Below are 27,753 nucleotides of genomic sequence, written 5' to 3'. Positions count from 1 at the left end.
AAAGATAACAGCCTTGTCTAACCCCTGAAAGTACCTTGAACATATTACTGTACTTATTCTTCCATCAATTCTCACTTCAGAGATACTCATTATCTTATTCATTTCGGCTACATATATCTTTTGATACCGTTTGTTCATTTCGTGTTCAGATATTTTGAGACATCACCATTACGGTTATATTCTACCGTCCTCACCCTCAGGGGGGTATTAAAAAAAAAGAAAGAAACTGACGAAATACTTTTTCCCCCGGAAGTTTTGTTTACTCATTAGCATTCAAGTGTATACCCGCTTATTTAAGTTGTAGCAAAATAATTAATATTCCTAAATCACATCAAATGTCAACGTTCCTGCAATTCTCTTCAATCTCGGCCCATCTTTTATTTGTATATAAAGCTGCGTACGTGAGTAGCATGGTCGGTTCACCTGTCCCCGAGAAATGAAGTGCGGAATGATATTTATGCCGATAATTACTCCTCTGTTTTTATGAATTACACTGTCACATATATGAAGACAAACACAATCACATGTATTCTCTGGTTTACACTCTTCATACTCTGTCATTTCATTGTGAATGTTCAGCGACGCGGGGATAATTATCCATTCCGCATGGCGGACCTATATCCTCTTGCGCATGCGCGAGCTGTAGGAGTGGAGACCTGAGCTCGCAGTTGCTGTCGGGGAAAGGACGGAGTTAGCTGTGTGTTTTCTTGTCTCTGCACGGGTTTCGTACTCTGAAAGATGATTGTTTTTCAACTGCAGGACTCTTGTGGTTGGAATAACTTCCCAAGAAAGGCGTGTGTTACTTAGTTCTCAATGATTGTGTGTGAAGTGCCTTGGCTTGAAGCCACATAAATAGCTATAATGTTTTCGAAAAGCAGCCGGCGGGCTGGCTATGTGCAGCTCCCATCGTTAATAGTATATACCTACGCCACGTAACGAAAAAGCAAGCATTTCACTACGTTTTTTATATAAATAAATATTGTTTGTAATACAGTTTAATAGTTGGAACATAAATTCATTGTATTGTGGAGTTCAAAAAGTTTACGTTCAGTGCAATGTCAAGTCCAGTACGCTTACTGCTAAATTGTTATAAATGATACGAAAATCAGTGTTAAAAGAGTGTTTTTGACATAATGTCAACATCACTGATGAGGTCAGAGTGTAGAAAATTTGCACCCAATATTTTCAATAAGAGTAAATGTACCAACTGCTTTCGCCAGAAGGAAGAGCACAGCGCTGAAGCTTTGGAAAGCAATAGGGTGAGTAATGTCGTAATTGTTCTTGGGTTGAATGACATTGTTGATGGTAAACGCGCAGGGCTGTCAAGGAGGAGTGGTTCATGCATGCCATGTGCTGTTTTGTTGTGAAGGTGATAAAACCTTACCGCATTACTTATAACCATTATGAAAACATAGCACTTGTCTTTGACCTCGTTTCTCCGCCAGAACTGGATGAGTAATCATGATTTCAGTCTCCGAACCTGGCATCCCTGCTGAATTAGTTTGATTAATAGGATTGAAAAATTAAGTTTTCAGTCTGCCCAACGCAAGACACCAGTTTTTAAAATACTAGTTCATAGTCAATACTATTATTAGTAAACCATACATGTTTCGCCTTGTTTAAATGCTTCGTCAGTGCGTAATTCTTTTTATTCAACATAAATATTTCAACGTTAAAACAACATTTACATTAACATGTTTTCACGTCCTAATTTACATTTTGCTGTATTCTGTTAGAGTTTTTTTGTCTATGTTTTGCCTTTGGCAGATGGTAGCTGTCGCACTCCTTTTTTATTATATATTTATTATTATTATTTCATGTCATTTTCTTTAAAAAATGTATTATTGAAGCCGTTGAATGCAATGTTTTAGACTTTCTTCGGCTTATCTCAGTTATTCTAGGGTCAGTGGAGCCACCTCGGATCATTTGATTTCGGCCGAAAGCATTCCTGACACCACGTGAAAATCTCAAGCCAGGATCAACCGGGATTCTTACCTTAGACTTCTGAGTGTTTAGCCAGCAGCTAAGACGCTAGCTTAATCACTCTCCACTTTGAATATAATGTATTCTTGGCTGGAATGTATAAAGTGATTTGGACAGTTGGTTATCATGTTTTAACAGTCTTGTCATCGTTAATGATGGAATTAACAAAATATATGTACCACACGTGACATTTCAATAAGTTCTCAATCAACATTAATCAACAGCTGAAGTGTAATTTTAATATTATATTAAAGTAATTGTGAATTATCACTTGGGGCCAGATACTGAAATGTCAAAATAGCTTGTCATTTGTAGTGACAGAACTTATCAACATTGATACAAAATTTATCGGTTACTATCTAAGTAATAAATAGTATTGATTGGCAGGAGAAACACATTTACTCATACTAGAATGATGTCTGTCTTTCTATAAGAATATCCTTTGATTCTTCCCATCAGATTATCGATGGACCGAAATATTTAAAGCTTAAATCGATTTTGAAAAGCATGGCTTAAAATGTAATTATTGTATTGTCATTGCTTTGGCTTTGTATATTTTATTTTTACCCTATTATAAATATGAATGTATTTATTGTTCCCTGTTGCAGCTATGGAACTTGCCATTGCTTAATATTTTTATAGTATGTTGCGAGTAATATTATGTATACCGTAACGTCAAAATAATTTACTTTCTAGCCATTTGACAGAAAGTAGGGTTTGTTTACATGGGGAAATGAAACGTTATTAGAAGCCAGGTCGCGCTCTCTCCCTCATTGTATTGCAAATGGATTAAAATCTGTGAATGCTGATGTGCCTAAGGTGGCCCAATTTCGGTATCTACTAGGTACTCATCAAGTTTGATACAACATTAAGCGGTTTACTATCCAAGTAATGAATAGTATTGATTGATAGGAATAAAGCATTTATTAATACAAGAATGAATTTCTTTCGTTCTATAAAAGCATCCTCATGTACGATGTCTGTATTCTCTTGGCATAGGCGACAGAAAAAATCGCTGCAGAAGTTGTTTTCTGCGACATGCGAGGCTTCTGACCTTGAAGAATTAATCCCTAAAATCCGTGTTAGTAACCCACCCATTTCAGTGGACTGTGCTGCGCCCTTGATTATACTGTACAATTTAATCCGGAAACCTACGTTCCGAGTTCGATAGCGTCACAGTTACGGGCATTTCAGAATGCTTGCATGGGCGGAGCCGCGTTAGTTTTCTTATTATTGTTAGGCTACCGGGCGAGTTGGCCGTGCGGTTAGGAGCGCGCAGCTGTGAGCTTGCATCTGGGAGATAGTGGGTTCGAACACCCACTGTCGGCAGCCCTGAAGATGGTTTTCCGTGGTTTCCCATTTTCACACCAGACAACTGCTGGCGCTGTACATTTAGTGAAGGGCACGGCCGCTTCCTTCCCATTCCTAGGCCTTTTCTATCCTATCGCCGCCATAAGACCTATCTGTCCGTGCGACGTAAAGCAAATAGGAAAAAAAAAAAAATCCAAATTGTTAAGCTACCTATTATATATTTTCGAGCGTCGTCATATATCTCGCTGGCTGTGGGTTGAATCTCAGCTCATGCATATCAAAGATGATGTATTTTACCTAGTAAAGTTGGAGAGGCGGGGTCCTTATACAACCTGTAAATGTATAGTGTGGTGGTTTTAAGAGAGTCGGTCTGAGTGACGGTTGAGGCGCTGGCTTTCTGATCCCAACTTGACAGGTTCGATCCTGGTTCAGTCCGGTGGTATTTGAAGGTGCTCAAATACGTCAGCCTTGTGTCTGTAGATTTACTGGCACTTAAAAGAACTCCTGCGGGACAACATTCCGGCACCTCGGCGTCTCCAAAACCGTCAAATTAGTTAGTGGGACGTAAAGCCAATAACATGAATTATGTTTTAAGGCACAGTACAAAAGGCGACTATCCCCTTGACGTCGCCCTTAACGTCAGAAAATACATAAATAATATGAAAGATAGATCTAACTCGTACCTTACTGTTCTGTTTAATAGGGAATTGAGCCAACGGCTCATGGTGTTCCCAAGCGGACACTCATCCAAGTACTGACCACGTCCAATGTTGCTTAACTGCGGTGATCGGACGAGAACCGGTGTATTCAACATACATTATATCTATATCGTACACAATTTTCCTTTCTAAGTGCAATCCTCTTGAGTTTTTCCAAGGTACTTGGGGGCCGGCTCAGTTTTACGGCTGACGCCAACCCTATATTGTTGTATTCGCTATTTTGTGCTGTGGTTTGTAGTGTGATAATGTGTATTGAGACACGTAGAAACACCTAGGCTCCAAGGTAGAAGAATTTCGGAACCGAGCTCGATAGCTGCAGTCGCTTAAGTGCGTCCAGTATTCGGGAGATATTTTCGAACCCCACTGTCGGCAGCACTGAAAATGGTTTTCGTGGCAAATGCTGGGGCTGTACCTTAATTAAGGCCACGGACGCTTCCTTCCCACTCCCAGCCCTTCCCTGTCCCATCGTCGCCATAAGACCTATCTGTGTCGGTGCGACGTAAAGCAACTAGCAAAAAAGAAGAATTTCACCAAACGTGGTTAAAATCCCTCACCCGGCCGGGGATCGAGCCTCTGAACTTGAAGGTCACAGCGCTGAACATTCCGCCACGGTGTTGGACCGTTCCTAAATACAATCATGAAGTAATATCTATGTAGAAAATCGTAGAAATAGTAATTGTTTAACCGTACCAGTTTAGTGGTATTTGAACTTTTCCTATTAAGGATGGTTTCAGTACTCATGTTATAACTGTATATTGTATTCATTTATTTTTGTAAATAGGAATTGGTATAAGAATTATTTAATCGGAGAAACACAGTTAAGTTCTGCTACTTAACTAACTTTCATTGAAGGTGCTGAATGGGAAGATGTGTGACTTTTGAAATGGAAATGTGTATCTCCCTTGGTTTAGATTCCTCGCCAAACTCATTGTCCAATTGCTTACGATCATAATTATTGTTGTTAGTTGCATATTTTATTGCCTTTTTCTTTCTTAATCTGTTTACCTTCCAGGGATGGTTTTCCCCTCGTACTCAGCGAGGGATCCCACTTCTACCGCCTCAAGGACAGTGTCCTGACTTTGGGTCGGGGGGGGGGGGATCCAACTGGCGAGGAGGGCCAGTCCATCGCCCAGGCGGTCTCACATGCTATGCTCAACAGGGGCCTTGTAGGGGGATGGGAAGATTGGAAGGGATGGATAGGAAAGTGGGAAGAAAGCAGCTGGAACATTAAATTATTGTAGGTACCATCACGACATTTGCCTGGAGGGAAGTGGGAAACCAGGGTAAACGACTTCGGGGATGGCTGAGGTAGGAATCGAACCCCCATCTACTCAGTTGACCTCCCGGAGTGAGCAGACCCCGTTCCAGCCCGGGCCTACAAGAGTGGCAGCTAATAATAATAATAATAATAACAACAACAACCACTACACTACAGAGGCGTACTCATTGGCTTTTTCATCTGTAAAATGTGTCTGGTAATTGACCAACCCTTGTCCGTTTCTCTACGGGATCGGGTATGAAGTGAGATGAACCTTCGTAGCGAGTTTTACGACCGGATTCCCTTCCTGACGTCGAACTCATCATAGGAGTTAATGAGATGAAGTGAATAACGTGATAGTGGAAATGGAGAGGGTGAAACCGGTACTGGCACACAGCCTACTCCCGTTGAATTGCATCAAGGGGTCTGTTCAGGCCTTAACGACTCCATCCTACGGATGAATTACCATCAGCAGCATCACATGCCCTCACTCCATACGAACACCGGGGAGAGGTTGGAATTGAACCCATACTTTTGGCACGCAGTCTACCTGGTAATTCATTTGGATACGCCAAAATTATTAAAGACTTGTAGTACTTCTAGAAACAAATTGTCAAGACATCTGGAAAACGGCTTTGTCCTCTCTTCACGTTTCTAATGATAATTTACGGCCAAATTTTCAGAACCCTTTTATCACACGTAGAAGAAGAAAGTATGTGTGTATAATCACTTCCGTAGAGCAAGTCAGTAACTTTAAGTATTTGGGAAGTATGATCAGAGATGATATGTATTGCACGACAGAAATTAAGAAATGAATTGCCATAGCAAAAGAAGGCTTTAAGAAAAAGTCAAAATTACTTTGTGGACCACAAAGATATGAGGAAAAGACTTGCTTAGTGTTATATTTGGAGCATAGCGCTGTATGGCGCAGAGACTTGGATGTTGATAAAGGAAGATGAGAGAAGATTGTAGGCACTAGAGATATGGGTATGGAGGAGAATAGAGCGAGTGAAATGGGAAGACTGGGTAAGGAATGAGGAGGCATTACGAAGAGTTAGAGAAGAACGAAGTATGTTGCAAATCATTGGAAGGAGAAAAATGAACTGGATCGGACATTGTTTGAGAAGGGACTGTTTACTGAAAGAAGGAATTGAAGGAATGGTGAAAGGCAAACCAGGTATATGAAGGGAAAAATATCAAATGTTGGACAATATCCAAGGAAATAAATATTCGGACATGAAAAACTTGGCGTAGGACAGGCAACAGTGGAAGAGGTTCATCCCATGACAAGACCTGCCATAAGGCAGAATACCTAGATGATGATGATGTGGATATGAATTCTATTGCAAATGGATTGTGAAGTGCTTTAATTAATTCACAGAGCCTTGGAGATTGAACATTGAAAAGCACAACAGTCTATAAATTAAGATTTAAAGTATAGCCTAAATTATCCTAATGCCACTCTCTAATAATTCGATCGATTTTTATGAATATGTATGTCCAACCCTTGACCCGTTTCTCTACGCGGTCGAGTATGAAGTGAGATGAATCTTCATAGCTAGTTTTTACGACCGGTTGCCTTTCCTGACGTCGACCTCATCAGAGGAGTTAATGAGATGAAATGAATGACGTGATATATGGCAGTAGGAAGGGATAGGGTTAAACCCGCTGCCGGCACATAACATAGCCTAGTCCAGGGCCTCTGAAACGCCCAAAATCTCACTCGTGCAAATTGAGGCGCAGCGTTCCTGTGCACAGTGCATCGGTCCCATTCGGCTCGACTCGGACCAATGCTTCGTCTCTGGGCTACTCGGCTCGGATTTGGAGCGCTACGGAGCATGTGAGGAAGAGGGAGACAGGCGGAGCGAGCGAGACAAGCGTGGGGAAAGAGAGAGAGACAGCGCTATTGTTCCAAATCGAGGAGTGAGGGTCTGCACTCTGGTCAACCAAGCGAAGTCGTCTTTTGCACAGTGCATGCACCCTGAGAGGCCCTGGCCTAGTCTGTCGAATAGCACTAAGAGATCTGCTGAAGGCTTTACGTCGCCATCCGACGGATGAATCACCATCAACAGCGTTATATATATATGCCCTCACTCCACATGAACACTGCGCAGAGGTTTGGAATTGAATCATCGGGCAAGTTGGTCGTGCGGTTAGGGCGCGGAGATGTAGCTTGCACCCGGAATATAGTTGGTTCGAACCCCACTGTCGGCAGCCTTGGAGATGGTTTTCCGTGGTTTCCCATTTTCACACCAGGCTGTACCTTAATTAAGACCACGGTCGCTTCGTTCCCACTATAAGCTCTTGCATATCCCATCGTCACGATAAGACTATCTGTGTCGGTGCGACTTAAAGCAGATTGTTAAAAAAAAGTATGAATCCAAGCTTTTGGCGGCGCGCAATCTAGTGATTCGAAATTGTATACCACTACTTCTCCTCGAATAACGGAACTCGAACCGGCTTACCACGATTTCAGACCATATAGACTTCAACGACTATGCCCACCAGGCGCGCTCTATCGAGTGCTATGAATAACTCTTAAATATTCATTCCATTCTTGACCCGGTCGAATGACTGGAAACAGGCTGTGGATTTTCATTCAGATTTGTAATGCAGTCAGTCCATCGTTTCCTGTGTCGATTAAATGTGCATTTTCAGAATTATTATGAATTAACACGTAAGTAAATTTAGTTCAAGAGTGTACGTAACTTTCTAACATTCCATCCCGAAGTAATTAAGAAATCCTTGTTGTAATTTACATTGATATAGGGCCTACTTCGGATACGAAACGAAATCCATCGCATCTACTGCGCGCAAGTCCTATGTTTGGAAATTGAGATTAGTTGTTTGAATGTAGCTGTCTGTTATGAATGAGATTATCTCCGCCCCGTTTCACAATACAGATTACATTGACTATGGAGTACAATAACGGATGTTCATTGGACCAGGCATATCTCCTGCACACATATTTCTGACTTGTTCTTGTTCGCTAGGCCAGTGGTTTCCAGAGTGGGCTCTTCGCCAGTGGCTCAAGGATCTGCAGATACGCAGTCTTCTTCTTGTGGTTTATTTGATTACCATATGGCTGTTAGTGCGGGAAGTGTCCGAGGACATGTTCGCCTCACCTGGTGAAAATCTTTCTGTTTGACTCCCGTAGGCGACCTGTGCATCATGTTGTGTGAGATGGGGTTCCTACACAAGTACATATTTGCTTTGTCATTAGCTACAGTTAAAATTTTGTCATATCTTTACGAATTAGAATATTTGGATTGATTTTAAGAATATTTTATTTTCCATATTGCCATACTAGCAGAAACTTAAGGCAAATGGAACCTCAAAATTAATGCAAGGGAAACAAAAACCATGACAATCCAAGAAAACACATATAAGCCACATCAGTATTGGCCCTGATAAAAAAAAAAAACAAGTGAAACAGTTTTGCTACCTTGAGACCCTAATCACGAGTGATAATCGGAGCATATCAGTAGTAAGGATGTAAAGGAGAGGGGATATAAGTCTCTGGTAAGACCCCAACTAGAGTATGGTTCCAGTGTATGGGTCCCTCACCACGATTACTTGATTCAAGAACTGGAAAAAAATCCAAAGAAAAGCAGCTCGATTTGTTCTGGGGGTGATTTCCGACAAAAGAGTAGCGTTACAAAAATGTTGCAATGTTTGGGCTGGGAAGACTTGGCAGAAAGGAGACGAGTTGCTTGACTAACTGGTATGTTCCGAGCTGTCTGTGGAGATATGGCGTGGAATGACATTATTAGACGAATGAGTTTGAGTGGTGTCTTTAAAAGTAGGAGAGATCACAATATGAAGATGAGTTTGGAATTAAAGAGGACAAATTGGGGCAAATATTCGTTTATAGGAAGGGAAGTTAGGCATAGGAATAACTTACCAAGGAAAATGTATAATAGATTTACAAATTCTTTGAAATCATTTAAGAAAAGGGTAGTTAAACAACAGATAAGGAATCTGCCATCTGGGCGACTGTCCTAAATGCAGATCAGTAGTGATTGATATATTTATCAGAAGTCTCGAAAAGTATAACAGTGGCAAACAGCCTTCCAAGATAAAAAGCATCTGCTGGCCAACAAACATATACTGTAGATATTATAACTCGGAAGACCTTTGCAAAATCCTTTATATCGAGCGTGCTTCTGTAGGTTTGCGAAGGCTGGACATTAGGAGAGCAGAAAAAGAAAGGACTAGAGGCAGTAAATGTGGATATGGAGGAGAATGCAGAGGATAAGTTGGACTGAATGAAGAGCGATATCGAAGTCCTTAGAGAGAGATACGAGAACAACGGGGTCTGGTATCTGAAATTGAACAGCGGAAAGTAACATTTATTGGCCACATTCTGCAGCATGAAGAGTTCGTTTGTAACATCATTGAAGGAAGAATTGCCGGGAAAATTGGAAAGGACGATGACCACTACTACAATGTTTTCATTCCTCCCCTGAAGGTGGAGGCGGGCCTCTGTCGCTCGGAGAAGGTGAGGGGGTTGACGGCCGTGGCCTATACTAGGAACTGTCCCGGCATCAAATACAGTAGAGACTTCTTTCTGTTAGTAGGCTTCATGTTAAGAGGAAAATTGTTCAGCTATTAAATGTTAATTCATTGCATCACATGTGTAAGGAATGTGCCGATATTTTTATTGACAAATGTCTTAATGTGATGATACATTGTTTTTAAATGAGGAAAAAAAGACAAATCCAACCGTAAGATTTCAGGCAGGTATGCTAAAGCTAAAAAAGTAATGCATAAATGAAAGATCAAGCCATTTCACAGCAGTCCTTTTCACACCTTGTTTATATGCCTAATTTCAGTCTTTGAATAATAACCTTTTAAATAATTCTTCATTCATTTATCCAGAATTGCTTTAGCAACTTCGAAGTTAATATCTCAATACCACTGTCTTTCTAAACGTAATTTATTTATTCATTTCCGTATATACATTTCCATTGATATTTGAATTTAGCGCGATTTGTTCAGGTCAAGTCACTAGGAGCGCCACCGTCGAATTGTCTCCCATTTTAGCAAGGCGAAATCCGTAAGTGTCGTGTATTGTCTCTACTGTATTTGCCGGCATTCACCTTAAAGTAAGAGATTGGAATACTATTCTCAGGAGAACCTACGGTTGGGGCCAGGCGTGAGGTCCAGTCCTGTTCCGTCTCCCGAATGCAGAGGCGTAGAGACACGGTAGAGTCGTGGCCGCTTTTGGGCTGATACTCTGCATCTACCGACCCTTGCTTAAAACATGGCGGCTGGACTGGACTTGGCCACAGTGTGTACATTATAGTCACTGTAGAATGGAATGAATGAAGCTCCCATCTAGCGGCGAGGATAGGAATTGTGCCGCCTGCCAAAAGCAGCAGCTCGCTTGGTGACTATGATATCGTCCCCTTGTACAAGGCTGGCGGCCATTATGGAGTAAAGGACGCCCCACGCAGGTGCAGTACAGCGGCACGACTTAAATAGACTATACAGTATTAAAGGAGCGGTAATATACCACTACACTCTGCTGGTATTGCAGCGATGTAAATTGCCGCGGCGGTACTAAAGCTGGTTGCACAATTGGCCGCGTGTACCTACTGTGTGTTCTTGGAAATTTATCGAACAATTCTCTCGATAGTTTATTCTAATTCCTCACTCCTCCTCCTATAAATGAATGTTTGCCCCAGTTTGTCCTCTTGAATTCCAACTTTTTCTGCACATTATGTATCCTACTTTTCAAAGCGAGTTGGCCGTGCGGTTAGGGGCGCGCAGCTGTGAGCTCGCATCCGGGAGATAGTGGGTTCGAATCCCACTCTCGGCAACCCTGAAGATGATTTTCCCTGTTTTCCCATTTTCACACCAGGCTGTACCTTAATTAAGGCCACGACCGCACCCTTCCCTGTCCCATCGTCGCCATGAGAGCTCTCTGTGAAAGCAAAAAAAAAAAAAAAAACTTTTCAAAGCTCCACTCAAGCTTATTCCTCTACAAATGACATTCCACGCCAACTCTCCACTGACAGCTAGAAACATACCACATAGTCCAGCATCTCGTCTCCTTACTCCCAAGTCTTCCCAGCCCGAAGTTTGCAACATTTTCGGTAAAACTGCTCCTTTGTCAGAAATCACCAAGAACAAATCGTGATGTTTTCCTTTGAATTGTTTCCAGTTCTCGTCTCAAGTAGTCCTGGTGAGGGTCCTATATACTGGAGTCACACTCTATCTGCGGTCTTACCAGAGACTTTACATCCTTACCCCTAAATACTCTCATTACCGTGTGAAGAGATCTGTAACATTTCTTAAAAACCTCGTTAATGTGATTACCCCGGAGATCATTCCTTGTGTTAACACCTAGGTACTTACATTGTCCCCCATGAGGTACCATCACCCCATCAACACAGTAATTAAAACTGAGCGTACTTTTCCTCTTGGCGAAACTTACAACTTGACTTTTCACCCCATTTACATGCTCTGTAGAAATAGTTCTTTTACTACTGGCAATGGACGAGGAGGAAGGTAGAAAAATATGGCGTGTTGTCATAATTATCCCCACTAATATAATTTTATTTGATGTTGGTGATAATATTAAGTGCATAACTGAAGTTTCCATGTTTCATAATGCAACCTAACATTAAATCTCAATTATAAATGACTACTAACGGTATTGGTAAATACTGCCAACGAGCAAGTGGCCGCATGGTTTGAGTCACGTAGATATAATAATAATAATAATAATAATAATAATAATAATAATAATAATAATAATAATAATTTTATTGGCTTTACGTTGGCTTTTACGGTTTTCGGTGACGCCGAAATGTCGGAATTTAGTCCCGCAGGAGTTCTTTTACGTGCCAGTAAATCTACCGACACGAGGCTGAAGTATTTCAGCACCTTCAAATACCATCGGACTGAGTCAGGATCGAACCTGCCATGATATCAGCTTGTTTCCGGGAGATAGTAGGTTCTATGGTTTTCCGTGGCTTCTCATTTTCACACCAGAAAAATGCGGGGTTGTACCTTAATTAAGGTCGCGGCCGCTTCCTTTCAACTCCTAGCCCTTTCCTGTCCCATTCTAGCCATAAGACCTACCTGTGTCGGTGCGAGGTAAAGCAAATTGAACACAAAAAAAATAATAAAGTAAAAAAATAAAGGAAACATTGAAAGCAGATATGAGCCACTTGTTGACAATGCTTGAAAGCAGGGACTGCTCCACGTGGAGCACTCTGACTATAAAGACCAGTAAAGTGCGAACCATCCTCCATTTGGACTGATAAAAAAAATCTCTACTTTTGACTCAACCTCTCTGCCAAAATGTTCGCGGTTTACTGTTCATTTGTTGACTAGTTTAGGGCACCCTTAAAATAACAAAAATACTTCGGCATCTTCAAAACTTAGGGAACCATCAACATTAGTTTGGATGAGGGCTGAGAGTCGTCGGAAAATTCGCGTTACATAAGTTTAACCGTAGCAGCCGTGCAGGCTGTGATGTAACCCCCTCCCCCACCCATAGCACTATAGCCCTGAATGGCCTTGGACTACTAAGCGACTGCTGCTCAGCCCGAAGGTCTACAGGTTACGAGGTGTCGTGTGGTCATCACGACAAATCTTGGCTTTCTAGACTGGGGCCGCTATCCCACCGTCAGATAACTCCTCAATTCTAATCACATAGGCTGAGTGGACCTCAAACCAGTCCTCAGATTCGGATAAAAATCCCTGACCTGGCCGGGAATCGAACCCGGGGCCTCAGGGTAAAAGGATTGACGCTACCCCTACACTACGGGGCCGGCTAACTATGTTGTAAGGTATGGATGAATGGTCAGACAATGTTACTACAGTATAATAGTGAAGGCTGTCTTATGGTTGTCGATAGATGGCCATGATCGGGAGACGTATTTATAATCATTTGATTTTCGCAAACGGAAAAGTGTTGCCTTTTTTGTTTTTCTTAACTCGAGTGGCTGGAGTTTATGGCGCATGGCCGTCAACATGTATTGATCTGACTAATGTTCGACACGTGGACAAATTTGTACTCAGTGCAAAGTCTTTCACTTTGGGCCGGTATTATAATGAGGGTTTAAACCAAAGATTGAGTTAAACTATAACTTGAGTTTAAACCGATGTTGTAGTCTTATAATAGCCAGCCTAAGTTAAACTGAGGTGAAGAAGGAAATATATGATCTGTCGATGAGGTTTTGTTGTGACTTGCAAGAAAAGACGACTATCGATAATGTTTTGTTTACTTCTTGTAGGTAAAATGGCGGATAAAAGCAATAAACGTGGTCCTAATTTTACTTGTGAGGAAATAGAATTGCTTGTGCAATTAGTACAGAAATATTTATATAGTCCGTGAAACAGTGGCCTTATGAAATCCTCCGAAATCTCCCATTTTAATAAACATACTACGGGAGGCATAAATCCGCAATGCTATTAGTAGCTGACTGAGGAGTTCTACAGCATGATTTCTGAAACAGAAGGAAGTTACTTTATTTTCTAAAATTTACACTTTTGACATTCAAACAGTTCAAAAAGTCATTTGTACATTCTTACCTTTTCGTTGGATGTTTTATTCTAGCACCAGTTTGCTGAAATATGGTTATGACAGTGTTTTGTAAGCCTAAACCTATTTAAAAAGTGTTTTTCATTCCGTACATGAAAGTGACGTCCCCTTGCTCGAAAAACTCGTAGTGCCCATGTTCGTTCAATAATTTGAACCACTTCTTCGTTATCGCTTATTATTTCTTCAAACACCTCAAAAATATCTTCGAAATCCATTCGTTCTGCCATGTTGTAAGGTTATGTATTCTTAAACTTCAGTTTAAACGGTAGATGAGTGGCAGTAAAATAAATCTCTAGTTAAACTTAATATTAAGTTTTATAATACACGTCTAACAGATAAACCGAAGTTTAAACTGAACCAACAGTTTAAACCTGGATTATAATACCGGCCCAAATATATTTTAGCGGGAAGTGTCAAAATGACACACTGGGCTGTAGAGTTAACGAGGCCATGTCGCGAAGTAGATTATAAACAATGGACGGTGTTAAAAGCAGGGAGATTTGCGGGAGGGTTGATGAAGTGGCACTTCACTTGCTCATCTCAAAAGCTTCTACTTGCTTGTTGTAAGTGGTGATTAAGAGCAGGGTTAGATTGACTGCTGTCTGCGTCTGACAGACCTGCGTGGGTGGAGGCTTAGAATAAGATGGTGTTTCGCATTAGCGATAAAGACGACGCAATTATATAATATGCCGGGCTGAGTGGCTCAGACGGTTGAGGAGCTGGCCTGTTGTCGTCCTGATTGCGAACAGTCCAGATTACGAACAAGTGGGTACCTGAAGGGGATGATTAGGGTTTGACACACGTTAATGAGTCGAGATTGCGGCCAGGCATAAAGTAGGGCGCTTAAGCGAGAATATAATGAGCAAGAATATATCATTTTATATATGTCACGCTGCTTATCTAGGTGGATTGTGGCAGCAGGATGCATCACTAGAGGCACCTACAGTCTTCTCAAGCAGAAAAATTAACCCTCAGTTGGTACACCAAGTTCTGGTGGACACAATTGGAATACTGGGTAATACACAACTAAGTTGAAAGCATGTAAGAAAAAACCCACTTGTTTCCAAATAAACTATTTCACTTCTTATGTACCTACCTATTATTTTGAATAATAATAATAATAATAATAATAATAATAATAATAATAACGATAAATATTCTAAAGGCTAATGTCTTGTCGATGCAACCACTCACTTCTTTCATTGTCATAATAATACCGGGCGAGTTGGCCGTGCGGTTAGGGGCGCGCGGCTGTGAGCTTCCATCTGGGAGATAGTGGGTTCGAATCCCACTGTCGGCACTCCTGAAGATGGTTTTCCGTGGTTTCCCATTTTCACACCAGGCAAATGCTGGGGGCTCTACCTTAATTAAGACCACGGCCGCTTCCTTTCAACTCCTAGACTTTTCCTATCCCATCGTCGCTATAAGACCCATCTGTGTCGGTGCGACGTAAAGCCACAGGCAAAAAAAGAAAAGAAATAATAATAACCTATTAATAATACAACTCTCACTAATTCACCATAAACAACTACCCCTCTATACAATAAAAAATATAATCTTCTAAATGGTAAGATTACCTCGAACAACATTTTCAATAAGAATTTTTTTTTTTTTTTAATATGGTTAGGTTATCGAAAACATCCCAATGTACCAGTTAATGTTAATACTACTAGAACAATAATTACATATGAGACTGTTTTGAAAATTGTATCTGTTTTATGTATCTCACGTCAACACGAATTTCTTGTTCGCAGTCTGGACAGGGTATATTTAATTGTTCGGAATCTGGATGGTTTTTGCCTTGTTCGCAATCTGGACTGTTCTCAATCAAGACACAACCGCTAGCCTCCTGACCCCAAATTGGCGATTAAAATATATATATTAGAATTTATTTTACGTCCCACCAACACAGCTAGGAGTGTGAAGAAGGTGGCCTTGGCCTTAATTAAGGTCCAGCCCCAGCATTTTCCTGATGTGAAAATGTGAAACCACGGAAAAACATCTTCAGAGCTGCTGACGTTGGGGTTCGAGCCCACCATTTCCCGGATGCAAGCTCACAGATGCCCGCCCCCAACTGCACGGCCAACTCACCCGATATATATATTATTAGGCATTCGGCATCCAGACAGCAAAAAGTCATGTATAAATACATAAAGTGCAATACTTTATCTAAAATACATGCAACAGATGAAATATCTCAACACGAAAGACATACAACTTATTTTATTCACTTCACAACACGCGAAAACTTGGCAGGTTCGATCCTGGCTCACTCAGGTGGTATTTGAAAGTACTGAAATACGTCAGCTCGGTAGATTTAGATTTACTCCAGAACTTGGAAAAGACCATTTTGCAAGGTAAAATTGAAGACCACGAGGAAGAACAGCAAGTAGACGGTTAGATCAGGCGAAGATCATTGGCCTGCCTCTTCAGATAGTGTTAAAGAAATCTGAAATCCGCTCTTGATGGAGACATCTCATCAAGGCTACAACGCAGAAATGATAAGAATTATGAGGTCTCGACGCTCAGCAATGAGCAAAACGACCAATGCTAAAAAGAACTCCTGCGGGACTAAATTCTGGCACTTTGGCGTCTCCGAAAACCGTAAAGTAGTTGGTGGGGTGTATTATTATTATTTGTTAATGAACTGTTCTGATAGATTTATTTACTCGTGTTACGCATAAGATAAGCAATGTTGAACTATCATAATCGTAAAGTACGGCTCCATGGCTAAATGGTTCAATCAATCCATACTGATCTGCATTTAGGGCAGTCGCCCAGATGGCAGATTCCCTATCTAGCCTTTTCTTAAATGATTTCAAAGAAATTGGAAATGTATTGAACACCTCCCTTAGTAAGTTATTTCAATGCCTAACTCTCCTTCCTATAAACGAATATTTGTCCCAATTTGTCCTCTTGAATTCCAACTTTATCTTCATATTGTGATCTTTCCTACTTTTAAAGACACCACTCCAACATATTCGTCTACTGATGTCATTCCACGCCACCTCTCCACTGACAGCTCGGAACATACCTCTTAGCCGAGCAGCTCCTCTCCTTTCTCCCAAGTCTTCCCAGCCCAAACTTTGCAACATTTTTGTATTTTGAACTCTACTGCTCGTTCATTAGCATGTAATACCGGGGCTTGCCACTCGGTTGCTGTGGAGTATGATGGTGGTGATTATTGTTTTAGAGGGACCCAACACTTATAAAAATGAATGTATCGGCCAAAGAAAGACAAGAGCTACACAGGTTTGCGAGCTCCAGATCGTCTCTTATTTTCACGCCTTTTAAATTTTTTTGTTCGTTTCCAACCCCGACGGTAATAGGTCACGAGGCCTAGGAAGTCTTTCATTTTTTTTGTAGCAGCTTTACGTCGCACCGGCACAGATAGGTCTTATAGCGACGGTGGGATAGGGAAGGGCTAGGAGTGGAAAGGAAGGGGCCGTGGCCTTAATTAAGGTACATTTGCCTGGAGTGAAAATAGGAAACCACGGAAAACAATCTTCAGAGCTGCCGACAGTGGGATTCGAACCCGCTATCTCCCGGATGCAAGCCCACAGATGCGCGCCCCTAAGTGCACTACCAACTCAACCAGTAATAAGAAATTAAAAAAGGGTGTGAAAATAAGAGACGATCTGGGGCTCGCAAACCTACTGTCATTAGATTGGGAAAAGGACAAGTTAGCCAGACAAGTTTAGATATATAAGTGATAGCAGTATGCAAACTCAGGAATTTACATCTCCATGTATGCCCGCGTAGTAGGCATGATCGTTAAAGCGTCAAGTCTTTGTAGTGGTTAGCCGGTTCGAGTCGCGTTAGTGGAAAAGATCCTCCAGAAGCCATGATTCAATTCCAACCCTCTCCGCGGTGTTCATATTGAGTTACGCTGTTGATGGTCCGTCCGTCGAATGGGTACGTTAAATCCTTGAGCAGACCCTTTGGTATTATCCGACAGGAGTAGGCTATGTGCCGTCACAGGGTTTTACCCCCTCCCTCTTTCTTTACGAGCAGATCGCCCGTGGGCGTCAAATAGAAAGATCTGAACCAGGCGAGCCGAATATGTCCTCGGACACTTCCGGCACTAAAAGCCATACGCTAATCTATAACCTCCAGATGTATTATCTCCAGTTTAGCTACCGTGTAGTTTACTTCTAGATGGTAAAACCAGTCCCTAGACGAAATGAAGAGCTTAATCTTGTGTTGTGATCCTGATATCGTGTAATATAAACTTCATAATGGTCCGCATTGTTAGTTTTTATACGTGAAATAAGGTAAAATGGGTCTACCTATTCATTACATAAATATTGTCAAATAAAATAACTATGGTATATTTCTTAAATATCGGTTATGTTCTCATTAAGATATTAATTCATGGAAAATGTGTTTTCTTTTTTTAAATATAGATGTTTTGGGTTTTTAATGTGCCAGTTTGACTATGTAATGGTTGAAGCAAGGTTAAAACTAGTAACATGAATTATTGTCTTAATGAGAATAAAACCGATGTTTACGAAATATATTTGACATTCGTATTTATGTACTGAAGCCTCTGTGGCTCAGGCGGCAGTGCGCCGGCCTCTCACCGCTGGATACCGTGATTCAAATCCCGGTCACTTCATGCGAGATCTGTACAGGACAAAGCGGAGACAGGACAGGTTTTTCTCCGGGTACTCCGGTTTTCCCTGTCATCTTTCGTTCCAGCAACACTCTCCAATATCTTTTCATTTCATTAATCACTATCCCAGAGGAGTGCGACAGGCTTCGGCAGCCGGCACATTTCCTATCCTCGCCGCTAGATGGGGGCTTCATTCCATTCCTGACTCGGTCGAATGACTGGAAACAGGCTGTGGATTTTCATTTATGTTTTGAATGTGTGGATCCAATCTTATTTCACGTGGTCATAATAGGCGTTAAATAAAAGCCCCTCATGCTTCGCACCTCAAAAGCAGAATTCAGAAATGAAATGAGGAACACTAGTTAAATCTGTTTTGGCCACCCCTGCCGTTGCAGTGTGTGTTGTATGTCATCCTTAAAGCCCGCATTTTAGCAGTACAATTTTGATATTGCACAATAGCGATTTACTTGCCGAGAATGCTGGTATGATAATGTTACAGCGTGCGGAACACTTGATTTTATATGTCGTGATTGCTTGCGGGTCATACAGGTCTAGTCAGGCTGGTGAAATACCATTTGGGTAGGACGCGCATTTTGACTGTTTACGCCCTTGAACTCGTGTCCACCTCTTTGCTGCAGTTGTTAAGAGTACCTGACTGTTATTCGAGTAGTTCTGGGTTTGAGTATCGTTTTTGGAACAAGATTCTAATGTCCTTTAAGAATGCCTACTGACAGACAGTTTGATATGCGCTCGATGCATTTTGAAGTTTTAATTATCGTTTACTCCCCTGTGGGTGGGGGACACATATCTGTACAGATATTAAAAAAAGAGAATAAACAGCAACAGAGAAAATAAATGAAATGTTAGAGGGCATTCGACCAGTGCAGGTTAATGTAAATAAAAAATGTGTGTGAAAAAATTAATTCCATCCCCTGGTCTAAGGAGTTTGGACAGCCGAAGTAGGGGACTGCCTGTAAGGGTGAAGTACAGTGCGGACTTCAAGGGCCCTGGGACCGCTACGGTAGCTGTGAAGGCCCTTCAGGAACTCTGAAAAGTGGTGGCAAAAGGGGCTCTGGTTAAGACGCAGCAGGTCGTTATGCTGCTTAGGTTCCAGAATGGGTAAAGAAAATAAAATGTAAATAAATGCAATGTAAATTTTAATCTTATACCAGTTTTTTTTTTTTTTTCGTGTGGCTATTTCTAGCCGAGTGCAGCCCTTGTAAGGCAGACCCTCCGACGAGGGTGGGCGGCATCTGCCATGCGTAGGTAACTGCGTGTTATTGAGGTGGAGGACAGTGTTATGTGTGGTGTGTGAGTTACAGGGATGTTGGAGACAGCACAGACACCCAGCCCCCGGGCCATTGGAATTAACCAATTAAGGTTAAAATCCCCGACCCGGCCGGGAATCGAACCCGGGACCCTCTGAACCGAAGGCCAGTACGCTGACCATTCAGCCAACGAGTCGGACTTATACCAGTTATACAGTATCATTTGAAGTAATTCCACATACTGTATATCAGTTAACTATATTTGTAAGTAGTACAGGAGATATAAGTAGAATTTTGTAAACAATGTAAATTTATTAAGGATGAGCTGTGTGTTTAATAGAAAAAATTGTTAGCGTAAATTATATAATATTGTATTATAGGAAAATTTTATTCTCTTGTTAATTTAATATTTAGTGCTTGACAATAATGTATTTTAGTGTACCATTTGCCACCGAGGTAGACACCTCATTTGCAAATAAAGAAATTTTGATTTTTATTTGACATAGACGAAGACTACACCCACGGTATCCTCTGCCTGTCGTAAGAGGCAACTAAAAGGGGCGACCAAGGGATGATGCAATTAGAACCATGAGAATAATTGTGATTAGTAAAATTACGTGTGGAACACCATATAGAGGTCATCACGTGTATTCCACTGGTTGGTTCCACTGGGTTCAGAATGGGTCTGTGTTACCTATGAGTAGTACCACTTTCTGAGAAACGCCATGGGTTTACGTTGCCTGTGGTTGATAACATTATGCGAGGAACACGATCCATGATGTGCAATACACCGTGGCTCTGCATTGCCTATGATTAGTCCCACTATGTGAGGAACACCACGGGAATACGGGCGTCCGTGATTAGTCCCACTATGTGAGGAGCACCATGGGTCTGCATTGCTTGTGAGCTGTGCCCGTATGTGCGAAACACCATAGGTTTGTGTTAAATGCGAGTGGTGCCATTGTGTATGACACACCATGGATCTACGTTACCTGTGATTAGTACCACTGTAGGAGGAAGACCATGGTTCTGCTTTACAGGTGATTAGTACCATTGTGAGGGGCCAGTGACCTGTTTTTTTTTCTTTTGCTTGTGGCTTTACGTCGCACCGACACACATAGGTCTTATGGCGACGATGGGATAAGAAAGGCCTAGGAGTAGGAAGGAAGCGGCCGTGGCCTTAATTACGGTACAGCCCCAGCATTTGCCTGGTGTGAAAATGGGAAACCAGGTAAAACCATCTTCAGAGCTGCCAACAGTGGGATTCGAACCCACTATCTCCCGGATGAAAGATCACAGCCACGTGTCCTTGACCGCACGGCCAACTCGCCCGGTACCTGGATTTTGGACCCCTTTAGATAATAAGCATCATCCCAATGATTAAGATATCGTGAATGAGATCCACTGATTGTGTTTGTTTTACGATCATTTTCTCATCACCGTTCGTTTTATATTCTAGTCATTGGATATATTTTGAAGTTTTAATTTGCATTTCGTTACACATCATGCCATTAGGGGCCGATGACCTAGCTGTCCTAGCTGTTAGCCCCTTTAAACAACACCAAGATACACTACCCTACTCAAAGAAAATCTGGATTTTACTTGAGTGTACTCAAGCGCTGATATTAAACTTTCCAATATATAAGAGAATAAAAGTTCATTACTTTAGAAACCCATGTGTTCCAATATTGTCTAGGTGAGACAGATGGTCTCTTCGGTCTAACTACCATATCGGATTTCATCATCTGTCATTGGCATTAGAGAAAGTAGAGACGGAATGCGATATTAGATGTATCTAGTAACAGCACATGACTTGGCTATCTCGTAACCATCTTTTACGGTTGCTATCGTTGATAGAATAATTATTTGTGACTTTCACAGTAGACCATGCGAGCTATCATGATCGCGGTGACATGAATAGGAATGCCTTTCTCTAGTGGAAGGATTTCTTTATGGTTTAGGTGACTGACCAGAGGTGTCCAGTGCGCTAATCGTGTCGTCTCAAAACTCACGAGTTTCAAAACTCACGAATAACAGGAAGAGGATTAGTAAGAACAAGTTTCTCTTCCTGGGCCAGTCTGAAAATTCACGAGCAGGGCCAGTTCTTCTTTGAATGGATAAATGTCCACCCTATTAGTGATGGGATAATCTAATACTTTTAATAATCAAATAACTTCGATCCGATTATTTAAATAATCGAGTGAATAATCAAATCAAGTTTCAAATATCATTCAGTTATATCGCACAGAATAATCGGATGCGTCATGAATATATATATATATATTTTTCGGTTTAAATGTGTCGGGTAGATAACAGACTGAAGTAAGGGAATAGTTGAACGCTTACGAAAAATAGAAATGCGTCTTTTTCCAAATGAATCCCCAAATATTGAAACTAAATGAGTGAATTAACTGCCTTGATCTCTAATATCTCTAAATAAAATTCCTTATTGAAGTAAATGCCACATTCTGGCCGCATAAAGGAACTAAGCACCAGTACTACCAACTGACAGTTTCTTTTAACTAGCAGCGAGCAAAATATACAGTATATACTTTAATTTTGTGTCGTCCGGCTGATTGCATACATTGTTAGCATGCTGATCTTTGGTCCAAGGGATCCAGGGGTCCCGGGTTCGGTTTCTGGTCGGTTGGGAGATTTTAACTTTCATTAGTTAATTCCTATGGTTCGGGGGCTGGGTGTTCGTGCCGTCTTCATCATTAGACTTCATCTTAGGTGTGGCCTCATCCTCACTGACGCGCAGGTCGTCTATACGGCGTCAACCCTAAAGACCTGCACCAGACCTCTTCGGAGGCCACACGTCTTTATTATTGTAATTTTTAACATAAAAATATATTTAAAATAACGATAATAATACACCTCGGTCTCTCTCCTTCACTAACCATTATTTTTCCCTTGTGGGTTGGGGTGGCAGAAAAACATTCACAGAATCCCCTGCCTGTCGTAAGAAGTGACTAAAAAGGGGCCCCAAGGATTCTTAAATTTAAGAAAAGACTGGATAAAAACTGATAGGCAAGCTGCTACCTGGGTGTCTGCCCTAAGTCGGTGGAAAAACATGAGTTGAAGGGAAGCGTGAGTCACCGCGCACCTCATCCCTTAAGCAGTCATCGCTAGCACCTGATGTCCGGATTCGGACTCATTGGAATGTTTACTTTAGGTACCAGTTTGTAGTCGTGAGTTTTGATACTATTTGTTACTAATTATAGCCCGTGAGTTTTGAGACGTAACCGCGCTAATTGTTGCTTTAGAAAGAAACTTTCCTTTTGCACAGGATGTTGTGGTTATTGGGATTTGTAATCAGAGATGTGAAACCATTTAGAAACATAAACGCATGTATTGATTTGTACAACACCTTGACCAGGCCGAAGCTTATTAGAGTGTGATGTGAACGCCTAGATGCAAATTGCATGTGCATTGGGACGCAAAAATAATGTATTAAATATTTAGATGAATATTGTTACTTGGGTAATAAAATAAGTAAGGAGGACATAAAATGCAGACTACACAAGCAAGGTCTTTCTTAAGAAAATAAATTTGCTCAGTTCGAAATTGATACAGGAATTAGAAGTACGTTTTTGAAGACTTTCGTCTGGAGCGTGGCACTGTAAGGAAATGAAACATGAACGATAACTAGCTCAGAAAGAAAGAGAATGGAAGCTTTCGAAATATAGTGTTACAGAAGAATGCTGAAGATGAGATAGATCGAATCACGAATGAAGAGGTACTGAATTGGTGAGAGGACATGATTTGGTTAAATTTGACGGGAAGAAGAGATAGAATGATAGGGCACATTTTAAGACACCCAGGACTTGTTCAGTTGGTTTTTGAAGGAAGTGTAGGCGGTAAGAACGGTAGGGGTAGACCAAGGTATGAATATGGCAAGCAGATTAGAGCAGATGTAGGATGCAGCAGTTACGTAGAAATGAAAAAGTTATCAAGGATAGGTTGGCATGGAGAGCTGCATCAAACCAGTCTATGGACTGATGACTCAAACCACAACAACAATTTTAAAGTGATTTTCGTCCCTTCCCTCCATATCACTACAAATAGCTGCCATAACCTGAGTAGGCCTCGCGATAATCTTCTTAATACCGAACTCGATAGCTGCAGTCGCTTAAGTGCGGCCAGTATCCAGTATTCAGGAGATAGTGGATTCGAACCCCACTATCGGCAGCCCTGAAGATGGTTTTCCGTGGTTTCCCATTTTTACACCAGACAAATGCTGGGGCTGTACCTTAATTAAGGTCACGGCCGCTTCCTTCCAACTTCTAGGCCTTTCCTATCCCATCGTCGCCGTAAGGCCTAACTGTGTTAGTGCGACGTAAAGCAACTTGTAGGGAAAAAAATGAGTGAAGTGCATAATGTGCGCGGGTTTCACAAATAGGAAACGTCCTCTCAGAATTGTTGTTAGCAACCCTTCGTCAATGTTACTGGATTCTGAATAGCAGAAATGTAGCCAGACAGTCTTAATTACTGCATCTCGGAAAAATAACGCTCTTGATCTTAGCACAAATGTGAGAATATTTTAAAAAAGAATTGGCGTAGAGTATAACATAATTAGTCCGGCTCCGCGGTGTAGTGGGCAACGCGTCCGCTTGTCACCCGGCGGCCCCGGGTTCGATTCCCGGCCGGCTCAGGAGTTTTTAATGGTAAATGATTAATATCCTTGGTCTGGGGACTGGGTGTTTGTCCATAACGTTCCTTTTCTCACATTCAACACATTACACTTCGCCATTTACAAAATACACGCAGGTTCCTCACATATTGTGCAAGTAGAGGCAAAAGATCATTCTAGGTCGACGCCCCGAACAAATAGCATTTAAAAAAGAACATAATTATATGACATAACACTGTATGTATATCTGCCAAAAAGCAATATTCTGGAATAATTTATTGTAAACTCATTTATTAAATTAGGCTAGGTTATTAAGTTACGATCGTAATTTTACAATGTATCGCAAGGGTCACGCTGTAGTAGGGATTTTAAAAAAATCCTGTAATATGCAATAAATGATATTAAAAAGAAAATGCACAGAGGTAATCCCCCACCTCTCTTGACTATCAGTTGGAGAAAATTGAAAAGGTTTGTCTCTTCCAAAAATAAAGTTATCAGAAAAGGAATGGACTGTATAAGACATGAAAACGGCTCCCTAAGGTCTCCCAGACGTGAAGTATTTGGTAATTCCGTTGAACCAGAGGCGGATGGGTGGTATAGGACCACTAGGTACATGCCAGGGAGTGGAAAATTTTGGCTAATACTATTGTTTTATACTTTGTTACATTTTTATTTGCTTTGAATAACTGCACTTAGAAGGTGTTGCCTTATTCTTAGAGTAACACAGTAGTATTAATTTTTAACAGGTAAGAAACATGCCGAGGATATTGTTATTTTATCTGAGTCTGCAGTACATCCAAACAAATTGCTGAATGGTATGGACACGCCTTGGAGAATGAGTATAAGATGAAAATAAATCTAAAGCAAAAGTAATGGAGTGCAGTAGAAGTCAAGTGATGGTGGAAAATGAGATTAGGAAATGAAGTCTTAAAAGAAGTAGATGAATATTGTTGCCTGGATAGTTGTATACCTAACTAAGGATGGCAGAAGCAAGGAGGACATAAAATACAGACTAACACAAGCAAGGCTTTCTTAAGCAAATACATTTGGTCACATCCAAGGTTGATATAGGAATTAGAAAGATGTGTTTGAAGACTTTCATCTGGAGCTCAGCATTGAATGGGAGTGAAACATGGACGATAACTAGCTCAGAAAGAAAGAAAGAAAGAATCACGAATGATGAGATGCTGCATCGAAGAGGAGAACGACTTGGTGAACATTGACGAGGATAAGTGACAGAATGATAAGACACATCTTAACACACCAAAGACTTGTTCAGTTGGTTTTTCAGGGAAGTGAAAACTGTAAGAAAGGTAGGGGCTACACAAAGGTATGAATACGACATGCAGATTTGAGTAGATGAAGGATGTAACGAAGAAATGGCAGGATTAGCAAAGGATAGCTTGGCATGGAGGCTGACTCAAACCAGTCTGTGGACTGATGACTCAAACAATAAGAAAAATACATTTAATACCTGTCATTCTAAACCCCTTTGTTTCTTGAGATATCCCTTACTCTCTAACGGTATGTTGGTGTTCCCTTCCTTGTTTATCATAATCTCTAAAGAGGAGTGGCTTGCCTGGCATCTTACTGTAGCAAACGAAAAACGAGAACTTGTGAAGATTTTATCTACGTGTTCGCTGCCGGCGAAATGAGCGGAAAACCTCTAGTGTGAATTTATTTTAGCCTTTATCAGGTTGTGAACATTCTGGTTTTGTGTAATTTTAAATAATACTAGTAGGTCGTATCATATTCTGTCAGTATTTCAAGTACTTAACTGTTCCCGCAGAGATGTTAAATCCGCGATTGCATCGGTTCCAAAAAGAACAGTAGTTGGCAGTCGTCATTGTTTTGCATTTAGGGCTGTTGCCCAAGTGTCAGATTCCCTATCAGTTGTCTACCTGTCCGGCTCCATGGCTAAATGGTTAGCGTGCTGGCCTATGGTCCAGAGGGTCCCGCGTTCGATTCCCGGCTGGATCGGGGATTTTAACCTTCATTGGTTAATTCCATTGGCTCGGGAGCTGCAACTCACATACCACACATAACACTATCCTCCACCACAACAACACACAGTTACCTACACATGGCATATGCCGCCCACCCTCATCGGAGGGTCTGCGTTACAAGGGCTGTACTCGGCTAGAAATTGCCACACGAAGTTAATTAAGTTAATTAAATAATGCAGTGAGCTCGCAGTTGCGATCAACAGTATTCTGTAAGAATGAAGTCAGCTCCCAGACGAAACTACCTTTACATCGGTCTGTTTTCAGAACAACTTTGCTCTACGGGAGCGAAAGCTGGGTGGACTCAGGATATCTTATTCATAAGTTAGAAGTAACAGACATGAATGTAGCGAGAATGATTGCTGGTACAAACAGGTGGGAACAATGACAGGAGGGTACTCGGAATGAGGAAATAAAGGCTAATGTAGGAATGAACTCGATGGGTGAAGCTGTACGCATAAACCGGCTTCGGTGGTAGGGTCACGTGAGTCGAATGGAGGAGGATATGTTACCTAGGAGAACAATGGATTCTGTTGTGGAGCGTAAGAGAAGTAGAGGTAGATTAAGACGACGATGGTTAGACTCAGTTTCTAACGATCTAAAGATAAGAGGTGTAGCACTAAATGAGGCCATAGTACCAGTTCCAAATAGAGAATTGTGGCGACGTTTAGTAAATTCACAGAGGCTTGCAGACTGAACGCTGAAAGGCATAACGGTTTATAGTGATAATGTATGTATGTCTGCCTATACTTCTTTCTTAGATGATTAAAAAGAATGGAAATTTATTGCTGGCCTTCTGACCCCTGGTTGGCAGGTTCGATCTGGTTCAGTCCGGTGGTATTTGAAGGTGCTCAAATACGCTAGCCTTGTGTCGGTCGAGTTACTGGCATGTAAAAGAACTCCGTAACGAGTAGTTAGTGGGACGTGTAAAAACAAAAGCATTATTGAAAATTTATCGAACATTTCCCTGGGTAAATTATTCCAATCCTTAACTCCTCTTCCTATACATGAATACTCCCAATTTGTCCTCTTGAATTCCAAATGCACGGTGATTCTGATCTTTCCTACGCCGTTTTTAATAAGTTGCTTTTACGTCGCACCGATACATATATGTCGTGTGGCGAGGGTGGGATAGGAAGCGGCCGTGGCCTTTGGTACAGTCCTAGCATTTGCCTGGTGTGAAAATAGGAAACCACGGAAAACCATTGTCAGGGCTGCCGACAGTAGGGTTCGAACCCACTATCTCTCGAACGTTTGTTCGCAGCTGTGCGTCCCTAACCGCACGGCCAACTCGCTCGGTTTTATTATAATTATTATTAGGCCTATACATCGCCTTGCCGAAGTCCTTTCTGACCTGAAACCAGTTAGCATTTATGTGTTCACCGGCCTCGATAGCCGCAGTC

At 41.4% G+C, this 27,753-nt stretch overlaps 1 protein-coding gene across 1 annotated transcript in view; it reads left to right on the top strand.

Moving 5' to 3' along the window:
• Positions 1-682: 682 nt before the first annotated feature.
• osp (outspread) overlaps positions 683-27,753 on the top strand; it is a 558,133-nt gene continuing 531,062 nt past the window's right edge. The window contains exon 1 of the mRNA XM_067157021.2: positions 683-1,259. Within this exon, the coding sequence (XP_067013122.2) occupies positions 1,134-1,259 (126 nt within the window). The 5' untranslated portion in view covers positions 683-1,133. The remainder of the gene's footprint in view (positions 1,260-27,753) is intronic.

The sequence above is a fragment of the Anabrus simplex genome, chromosome 13, assembly GCF_040414725.1.
Source record: "Anabrus simplex isolate iqAnaSimp1 chromosome 13, ASM4041472v1, whole genome shotgun sequence".
Lineage (NCBI taxonomy): Eukaryota > Metazoa > Arthropoda > Insecta > Orthoptera > Tettigoniidae > Anabrus > Anabrus simplex.
This window is presented reverse-complemented; position numbering and strand designations above follow the sequence as displayed.